Raw genomic sequence first — 10,192 nt, 5'->3', positions numbered from 1 at the left:
TCATTTTGATGTTACATAATATATTGTAAGTGTGGATACCTTTTCTTAGTCACCATGTTTTTTCGAAGTAAGCTTCTATGGACCCATCTTGGTTAAAATTCTTCATAAAGAATTCTTTCACTCTTACTCATCCTTTTTTTTTCTAGGTTTCTCTTTGTATGAATATACTCAAGTTAGTATATCAAAGCACATTACGATGTATATTGTTGTTATGAAGAATTAGCAAGAGAGATCAATGAAAATTGATAAGGATGTTGAGAGTGAGAAGTCTTTTCGTTCCATGCATGTACTCAATAGTTTTACTGCTTATGATAAAGAATTTTTTTGAGCATGGTATTTGTGCCATCACCAGATATCTGTTTTAGTAGTAACTACATACCATGAACATCAATACAAAAAATATCATTTGAGTCCCAAAACAAGAACATAATTTAGTTGTTGAAATGGTTTCTTTTAATACCTTTCTTAGTAGGTTCCCACAAATTTGGAAGAGTGCAAAGTCTATGGAAGCTCAAGAGTTGTGCGGTACTTGGAAAGTCAAAGGACCCATGCCTTGAAAAAGGGGATGGCTCACATGCATATGTTCCATTCTCTTTGGCTCTTCTACCTCTTCTACATGCGGCCTTTGCATTTCAATGGTATCAAAGTGAAGGGAATAATTGCAAGGACATCTTTGGAGAAATCCGTACAATTTGTTTTTTTGAGAGCCATTAGGAGGTATGATCTCTGATTAATAAATTGTATCCTAGATCACATTAGTGGGCTAAATTTTTCCAAATTTCCATGTCTTTTCTATATGAAAATGGCATGTACACATCTTTAAAACAAAGGATGAATTTGAAACAATGAAGATGTCACTTGGTTGGTTCACAAAATATCTAAATATTCCTTATATTGCTTCATGGCTTTATTTTATTTTTTTGGTATGATGTTACATGTACAAAATTTTGGGACATGGTATAAAGTAGGAACAAACATGGCCCACCACTAGAATCTACATTGATGTAGCAGGTGAAAGAACTCAAAATAGTCTCCAAAAATATCTCTAAGATAGCTTCATTGTTTGATGATGTGAAGCCTCCTAGCTGATTGGATGAACAACCTGTAGTAAAGTGAAGAGTTAACAATAGAAAAAATATACATTGTATCATACAGTGTTGTAAAAGAATAGTGAATAAATAATTTCACTCACTCCCAAGGTGTGTCTCCGACCAACATCCAATCTCCATCATTGTCCTTGTAGGTGAGAATGCAGTGCACATTTTGAAGTTCTTTTAGTGACAATTGTCTAGGTTTCTCACAAAGAATAGCTAGAATGGATTGTAGTTTGTCTGTAGATATTCAAAAATAAGAATTTAAAAACAAGAAATTTATTGACATATTTGAGACTTCTAATTTATAGAGTCAATGTTTGTTGCATAATTATGGAGAAATTCTCATTGAAGGGTGTTATTTGATACTAATCATCAGTAAGAATTTATTTGTGCATTTCAATATTGTATCTCTTTTGAGAGATACCTTGTGCTACATGCTATGAATTGGTGCTTTAATAATTTATGCATTACCACATGAGGTACATGATCACCTATGACCGCATACACAATTTATAAATCTTCAATAAATATAAGTGGTCTGTTGATAAAATGAAACAGTGTTGTGAAAGGTCATGTACATTAAAACTTTACATATAAGTGATTACACCTAGTGAAATGCTTGTGCTACTTGAAGGGCTTTTGAATGATCTAGAATGAGTGCCCATCTAGATAAGCTCCTTTGAAAGAGAGTGGAGTCATATAATCACATTATAGACAAGATTGGACTTACTCTTCTCAAATTGAAAAAGTTTGTCAAGGTGCAAGGCTAGATCTTGGTAGCCTTGCAAGTTTGTCAGGCTCACTTTCCTCACAAAGGGGACTCCATCCATGCCCACCTTGATGGTTTCATTGGCGCTTGCTTTTGTCCTTCCTGTGGTGCCTTCAAATTTGGGTAGAAGTTTATTTGTGTGCCTATAATAAATATGAACCATAAAATATATATTAGTGCATGGGAGAAATGCTTGAAATGAGCATGAAACATTTGAACCTAGATTGATATGTTTCTCTCTCTCTCTCTCTCTCTCTCTCTCTCTCTCTCTCTCTCTCTCTCTCTCTCTGTGTGTGTGTGTGTGTGTGTGTATACACACAGTCTCTCTCTAATATATATAGATATAGTCATGTAAATATGTATGTAATTACATGAAAATTTATGTACTCTCACGCACATGTAGAGCAAGGTCTTGAGTTTAAGACTTGTCAGGTTCATCATTTTGATCGTTTGGCTTTTTATTATGGTATTAGCACTCTATTGAGACTCTAGCCAACCACCATTCCTAGAGGAAATGGCAAGGGAATCCCCCACTTTTAATTGATGGATGAGTTGAATAATTAGGGGATATAGCAGATGGACGCATACACACAAGCAAACACAAACACTCACGCTTACACACACTTGCAAGCATCGAGCTAACCTTGGGTCATAAGGTTCATGGTGTTGGATCATGTGATGATGGGCCGGAGGGGGTGCAAGAGTGAGACGACTTCCAAAAAGCGTGATAGTCCTAACTTGAGGGTCGTGTAAAGCCTGATCAGTCGCTATTACTTCCGAGGAGGCTACACTGCTCGTGCATTCATGTCGTTGCAGTGTAAACGATGATGAAGGAGGAGTAGCTGTGGGGGGGATACAGAGGAAAGCCTGCATGTAGTCGCGTCCATTGACTGCCGGGCTTACTAATGCACTCATGATGCTCGCCTCGAGGAGCTGATGTTGATCACACTGAGAGAAGCTGCAGCTCGGCTTTATAGCCCTTTTGACTTGTGTGTAGAAAATATACTGGTGTGCGTGCGTGTACTGTGTGTGTGTGTGTGTGTGTGTGTGTGGTGGTGGGGGGGAGAGAGAGAGAGAGAGAGAGAGAGATGGCAGTGTATAAACATTCCTCCCAGCGGTGTTTTGCATGTTGCGGGGAAGGGGACGGTCCAGAGACAAAGATATGGATTGCTGATAGCAACGTAGATATTGCGCCCGGCCACCCTCTCTCTCTCTCTCTCTCTCTCTCTCTCTCTCTCTCTCTCTCTCTCACACACAAACACTCTCTCTCTCTCTCTCTCTCTCTCTCTCTCTCTCTCTCTCTCTGCCTGCCCTTTTAAGCTCCTGTACGTGCATGCAACTTGCTCGACACCAAAGTGTCCGCCCCCATCTTCCCCTCTCTCTCTTTACCGAGTTGCCCACCTCAGCTACATAGCTCGCTCACTTGGGCCTTTTATAACATGGCAACGATCTCTATAAAAAGTTGCAAGAGGCAAAAAGTGCATAACACGATCTACATGGGTCTACAAATATAATCACATATTCATGCAGCAAACTCAGGCACCTTTTCTTGTTCAATTTGACTTGCATGTACCATAGCTTCAGGGTTTCTTTTTGTCTTGCATTTTACACGTTTATGGATATTTTGCCCATGCTAATATACTGTCAAAAATGTGAGCTATGTTGTCTCAACGCATGTAATGTAATAGCTTTGCATACAGTGAACGCCTGCGAGTCTTGGGAATTTCACAATTAATGGTGCCCATTCAAAAACCACCCCTAGTTTGCTTATAGTGTTTAGATTACATCGACCTTCTTCTACTTGAATTTCACTAAATCATACCTTAACTTCTAGAGTATTAGCAAACAAATTGAAGCACATCAAGAGAAAATCTCAACTAATTTTAGTACGTATTACAAGGTTTTGAGATGACCCTCACACATTTGATGCATATATATTATTTTGTGACCCACCATGCAAGTTGATTCCCTATGCCTTTTTCAGATCCAATTCTTCATTATGATCTAGCAATTGCATTTGTCTACCCTCGAGTTTGTACAGACATGAAGGGTCCTGTACCTCTTATATGCGCTATGAGTCAGTAAGATGGCAATCTACAATGAAGATCCGTTTTTAGTGTTTTTTTTCTTTAGACCTTCAATGAAAACCACTACCAATCGGACTTGCTATGGTACCTCACATGGTGGGCATCTCCTTAACTATTGTTTAATTCTCAATGAAGCTTCTTTTGTTATTCTTTTGTTTGAAAGCATAAATAAGTGAGATAGAGTCATGCCTTATTCTCCGGTTGAAAATTTCCTTTGCAAATTCCGTGAAAAGATTTTCAAATGTACTGAAACATTTTTGATTTAGCGGTTGGAACCAAGCCAAAGCTGTTCCTTCCAAGGTAAAGGCGAATCCCTCATATTGAGTATGAAAATTATACACTTACTTTGCTCTCAAAACCTGCTTAAATAGAAATACGTGTTCATGAGGATCTCCTGATCTCCTATACATTTTTCTTACACATTTTTCTACCTGTGATGGTCAAATCCATTGTGGTTTGACAATAATATCTTATGATTCCTAGGTCCTTTGCAAAGACTTTTCTTACTACTTCATGCTCTCTTGGAAGAGATCCTAGTGAAAGTAGAGAGGTCTTCTACAAAGACTTCTCTTACTATTTCGTGCTCTCTTGGAGGAGATCTTGGTGGAATCCTATCTGACCCTTTTCTAGATCTCTATCTCCCAATTGTGGTCCTCTTGACTCTATTACAGTAGTATAACCATTGATTTGGTACATTGTATTAGGATCCTCTTAACTCTATTACGGTAGTATAACCATTGATTTGGCACATTGTATTAGGAACTGCACTCCTCCCTCAAATTGCAATTTTGGATGTTTGCAATACCGATGATCTAATAGGTTCAACCCCCAAAGAAGGTGTACATTTTCTTGAATCGTTGAATTTCATTCTTCTCACATTTTGTGTTTCAAATCTTTGTGGATTGGTTTGCCATATCCCGGGTACACTCATATTTGGTTGTCTATAAAAGGTCAAGATTGGAGTATCTACATAGGTGTATCTTTCCAACTCGATTGGATTGATATCTACATAGGTGTATCTTTCCAAAGCTTGCACTCCTTGAGCATCTATATACATGAACACATAGATATTCTTATAGTCTATCATCTCCCTATCATTGGGCTCTTCACATGTGGAGAAGTTATTTTAACCCCGTTTACAAACCTACGCATGCCCATATAAATCTAGTCCATTGAGACTCATGGTAGCATGCCCAGTGTGATTCTCGAGCCTCTAGAGCTTGAGATGCATCATATATTTCTCTACGGAGCAGCTAGAGCTATACTGCCTCGTTTTTGCACTTCTGAATATTCCATGAAAAATGGCTATAGGGTGCTTGTCTAGCTGGGAGGATATACTCTTCCTCCAATTGGTATGGGGAAAGCTCTTGTAGTTTCTACCTCATGATATTCTTCTTTATTGCAATGATGAACTTTGCATAGAGCCTCGAGCCAACACATAGAATATGGCAAGTAAGGCACAATTTAGAGTGGAAAAATCTTGTGTTTCCCCACCATTTGAGCTAAGATATACGAAATTCACGTTTAAAGCCAAAAAAATACTATTAAAATCCATAAAAATAGAATGCAATCACCCAAAATCAACTTTGTAAAAAAAAATGCATATGGGATAATAAGCATAAAAGTTCAATGCCTATAACCTCTGTGCACAATTTAGAGTGGAAAAATCTTGTGTTGCCCCACCGTTTGAGCTAAGATATACGAAATTCACATTTAAAGCCAAAAAAATACTATTAAAATCCTAAAAAATAGAATGCAATCACCCAAAATCAACTTTTGTAAAAAAAAATGCATATGGGATAATATGCTTATTATCTAAGACATGATTCTAGCATAAAAGTTCATTTCGGCTGTGCACAGAGGTTATAGGCATTGAAAATAAGCATAATTTGGCTTTTAAAAAATTTTGAATGGATAAATGCTAAGTGAGGATCAATTTTTACTTGAAATGATTAATTACTGGTGGAAATACTTAAGGTGTCCAAATTCTTCCAAAAATTGAGGTGTAGGATTTTGATAGCATGCTAAAGCTGATATTGGGCATGAGAGATAATAAGATATCTATGATGATTTTTTGGCAATTTTTTTGCAATTTGACTTGAGAGGGTGTTTGACCATGATGTATCAAGGCCTTGAATGTAATTTTGAATAAATTTGGGTTGGTGAAGTGTCCCCTTAGGCTAACCTTTGGAAATTGGAAGTATAACTACATTTTTTGAGGTAAGAGACAAAGTGAAAGTGATTTTGCACTTTTGCGGGTATAGAGGTTGGATATAATGAATATAACATGTACAAGGCATCTATGATGACAAAATGCAAAGTTGGGTTATTTTGGGGCCTAGAGATAATAAGCATGCTTATTATTTCAGCTTGAAAATCCTTGACCAAATTGACTTTTGATTATTTATACTTGTCCTATAAGCTTAGTAAGTAACCCTTAGACCCTTTTTGAACTTGTTTTGGTTCTTTTGAGATGTTTTTCCCACTTGGACCTTTAACTTTGGTGTTTGTACCTCCAATTCTTAGTGGTGGTTATTTTCTCCACTTCTAAGATCACAAACTTGTCCCATAAGTTGTAGGGTTTTACTTTGCCACTTTTGGATCCATTTGGAGTTGATTTGTGTTCGTAGGTTGAAAATGTCGCTTTGTCTCCAAGCTATTTTCTATTGCCATAGACACCAAATGATGTTTTTTTTTGTTGCCACTGAGGTATGTTGTCTATAATCTCTATATAGAAGCCTCTTGTGAAGTCAGAATTTGATTTTGACACTTGGAAAAAATAGAGCTTATTATCTATATTCCCCCTTGGACCTCGGTTAAATGGTTATCTAAGCTTGTGGGAATGTTCTATATGTCTAAGCTTGGTGCACCCGGCCGGTCGTTGTGATCATTTTTGTGTTTGTCTTTTCGAAGATGGTTCTGCTAACCTAGGGTTTTTTTGAGCTACCCATTTGACATATCCACATTAAAAAATGCTCACAAGTAGGTTAGGAACTCACCTTTTTATGTTTCATGCAAGACTATGCAATGTAGAAGTCTTTGGAAGCTCAAATGCATGCGTCGAAAGAAGATCTCGAGAGCACTTCTTCAAAGGTCGATGGTGAGAAGGTGACTCTATTTGGCCTACTTAGAGTATACATACTTGGGCTTCCCTACTCACTTTCTATCAACCCCCCCCCCCCCCCCCCCTCCAGTTAGTCCCAATAACTCACGAAGTATACTTTTCTTTCAAAAATTTCTTCGTTTGGACACCAATTGCCTTGTTTTTTACGATTTTGCAAAATCGAGCTTCAATGTCGGCCTAATTTAGGCCTCCCACCAATATCACCAAAATTGAATCAAATTTGACATGCCTTTTTATCCTAGCTTATTGATCCTTGTTGTATCTTTCATTCATCAATCTGAGCCATTTTGCTATTTATTTCTTATTTTTAATCTTTTTTATTAGAAAAATAAAAAAATACAAATCCAATTTAACAAAAACACATAAAAAGAGTGAAAATTATAACTTTTTTGATGATATATACACTATTATACACACCTACGGGTTATCATATTACAATTTCTTTGTTTTTTGTACTTAGTAGGTCATTTTGAATGGATTTTGTTTGAAAAATCACACATTAAAATAATTCAGACATTGCTCTTTTCCTAGCAGTTTTCTATATTTGGGTCCGCATTTAGAATGCCTCTCCCCTTTTAATCGGGGTTCTCTGAGATGACAATGTGTAGATCAAGTAGTTTTGTTGTTAGTGGGTCACCTGTTGTTACCGAGTAGCATAGCCTGGCACTAACATAATGCCAGTATGTAGGGAAGCAACTCGGATGGGGCACGGAAACTCTTTGAGGGTGTCAACCTTAAGAAGTGAACCTATGGAATGAAGCCATCTCTCACACTAGCAAATCTACCACTCTCAAATCTAGAAAATTGCCTATGTCGTATGTCACCATGATCGATCATCACGGCATTTTGACACTCAAATACAGTCCAAATGCAATGAAACTTCAGGAGGAGGTCTAAAACACGTAGGGACATTATTCTACCAAGTTTGGTTGCAATCTGACAAGGTACCAAAAACAAGATCCATCATGATCAAGGTCCTGAAAATTGCAATAGAACATATCAAAAAGGTTGCCCTATGGTTTAGGAACACTCTCTTATGGTAAAAATGTCAAAAACCAACCATTAACGCATTGAAAATAACTGATTTAGCTCGCTAGCATGTAGTCAAAAACCACAATAGAAAGACAATGATTACACTTAAATTAAAGAGCAATAGACAAGGAACACAATGTAATAATCAAAATCGAATTTGGATTACCAAAGCTCAAGTAAAATCAATTATAAAGCACGTGAGAGTAGCCACTCTTAGTCATATGCTCCAAAACTCAAAAAACTTTGATAATGATAATGTCTCCTTTCCTACTTACACAAATTGAGCTTTATATCTAGGGCTTTCTTGGCAAGTGATCGGCTTTACAAGGCTGAGAATCAAAATAAGACTTTACAACTTGGATTTTATATAAAGTGGCTCAAAAATTATATGACTAACATCAGATTCTCTCCTATGATTACAAAGTTTTTTTTGCAAAAATAATAGTGCTTACTATTAAGCTTTATATCTAGGGCTTTCTTGGCAAGTGATCGGCTTTATATCTAGGGCTTTCTTGGCAAGTGATCGGCTTTACAAGGCTGAGAATCAAAATAAGACTTTACAACTTGGATTTTATATAAACTGGCTCAAAAATTATATGACTAACATCAGAGTCTCTACTATGATTACAAAGTTTTTTTTGCAAACATACAATGTACCCTTGAGGTTGTACTTCATAGTGTCATCATGCTAATCTGGTTCTGCTTTGTAAGTGTGCATCCATTAAACTCTTACGATGAGTTCTTTGTTGAGATCCGTATTTTCCATGATGTCAAAATTGATGTGGGTAGTTGTTGGAGAGGGGAATATGGAACACACCCAGCACATGAAAATGCTGAATGTGGTATCTAGGAATAAAGTAAATTGCATATTATAGATTTTCTTTCAGGAGGGTTACATGTGTATCTTGGTCATTCACCTTATGTTCTATGGATTTTAACTCTTGTTCAAATTTACTTTGAGTTTAGAATTCACCCACGTCCTAGAAATGTATCAAGATGTAGTGGCCTTGCTTGTCAAGATATCAAGCTCAACATATGGTTTACCTGAATGACTTCTCACCTGCATTATCACTAGCAATCGGTGGTAGACATGAGATCATCACCAGTGGTACTTTTTCTTGCTTCAATGACTTAGTATACCTATTGTGAGTGGTTAGCCCTTATCTTGCTGGCTTAGTCGCTAACAAGTTCTTGTTGACCCTTGTTTATAGTCCTCTATTATGTTGCATTTTCCTTGTATAGTTTGTAGATCATCTTATCATTTTTCTATTGTGAAGAATAAGAAAAAGGTTTCAACATCCACTTCCATTGTGTAGTCTCTTGGTTGTGTTCATCCATGCTTGTAAGAGCTCAACATATATTCTTCTCTATCTCTTTACATGACATCAACATAGATAGTTGGTGCTATCTCTTGGTTGTGTTCATCCATGCTTGTAAGAGCTCGACATATATTCTTCTCTATCTCTTTACATGACATCAGCATAGATAGTTCGTGCTAAGGAGTTGTGAGCAGTAATTAAGAGCAACAAAGCTACCATTTTGATGGTAAGGGTTTGGACATTCTCCTCCTTCACATTATCCTCTTTGATTTTAACAATTTTAGTAGAAGATCATGAAATTTGGGATATTTTTGGAGTCCTCTGGATTGTAAATGTGGTGCCAGATTCCCATTTCAGCAACATTTTGTCCTTTGTTAGATTGAAATTTTTTTTGTGTGTAAGGATGGTAAGGTTTAGGTTTTCTTAGATCTCCTATCTGAGTGTTGCAAAAGCTCCATTGGTGTGTTCAAGTTCTCATAACTACTATGTAGTAGTGTGAAACATTGTATCGGATGTATGTACACACATTATGGTCATAGGTTGTGATACATACAACTAGTTTTGGTCTACTGCAAGTTTTATGCAGATTTCTTATGTTTTGAAAAACATTTCTACTAATGAAAGAATCAACCAATTTTTTAGCAAGAAGCTCGACAATAACAAACTCCATTCTTAGAAGCTCAAAATGATAATTTTTTGGTGAAAAACTACTGAGAATACATTGAAGGTGAGCTAGAATATGCACTAATAGTGCACAAGGATAATCC

The 10,192-nt window shown here is 36.8% G+C and overlaps 1 protein-coding gene across 1 annotated transcript; it reads right to left on the bottom strand.

Annotated features, from left to right (window-relative positions):
- Nucleotides 1-880: 880 nt before the first annotated feature.
- LOC147423277 (auxin-induced protein AUX28-like) lies at nucleotides 881-2,802 on the bottom strand. The gene is made up of 4 exons (XM_086502137.1): nucleotides 2,507-2,802; nucleotides 1,825-2,006; nucleotides 1,193-1,331; nucleotides 881-1,102 (listed from the first exon to the last, which is right to left on the bottom strand). The coding sequence occupies exons 1-4, from the start codon at nucleotides 2,776-2,778 to the stop codon at nucleotides 1,057-1,059; spliced, it is 639 nt and encodes a 212-aa protein (XP_086358263.1). The 5' UTR covers nucleotides 2,779-2,802; the 3' UTR covers nucleotides 881-1,056.
- Between the last annotated feature and the right edge of the window lie 7,390 nt (nucleotides 2,803-10,192).

Source organism: Adiantum capillus-veneris, chromosome 26 (assembly GCF_014529385.1).
Source record: "Adiantum capillus-veneris isolate H3 chromosome 26, ASM1452938v2, whole genome shotgun sequence".
In the NCBI taxonomy this organism is placed as follows: domain Eukaryota; kingdom Viridiplantae; phylum Streptophyta; class Polypodiopsida; order Polypodiales; family Pteridaceae; genus Adiantum; species Adiantum capillus-veneris.
This window is presented reverse-complemented; position numbering and strand designations above follow the sequence as displayed.

Excerpts from the sequence above, each read along its gene's own strand:
- LOC147423277 (XM_086502137.1), bottom strand. The coding sequence starts at position 2,778 with ATGAGTGCATTAGTAAGCCCGGCAGTCAATGGACGCGACTACATGCAG. Across the intron at positions 2,007-2,506 it reads CATGAACCTTATGACCCAAG|GCACACAAATAAACTTCTAC; the intron begins GTTAGCTCGATG and ends TATTTATTATAG. Across the intron at positions 1,103-1,192 it reads GTCGGAGACACACCTTGGGA|GTTGTTCATCCAATCAGCTA; the intron begins GTGAGTGAAATT and ends ACTTTACTACAG.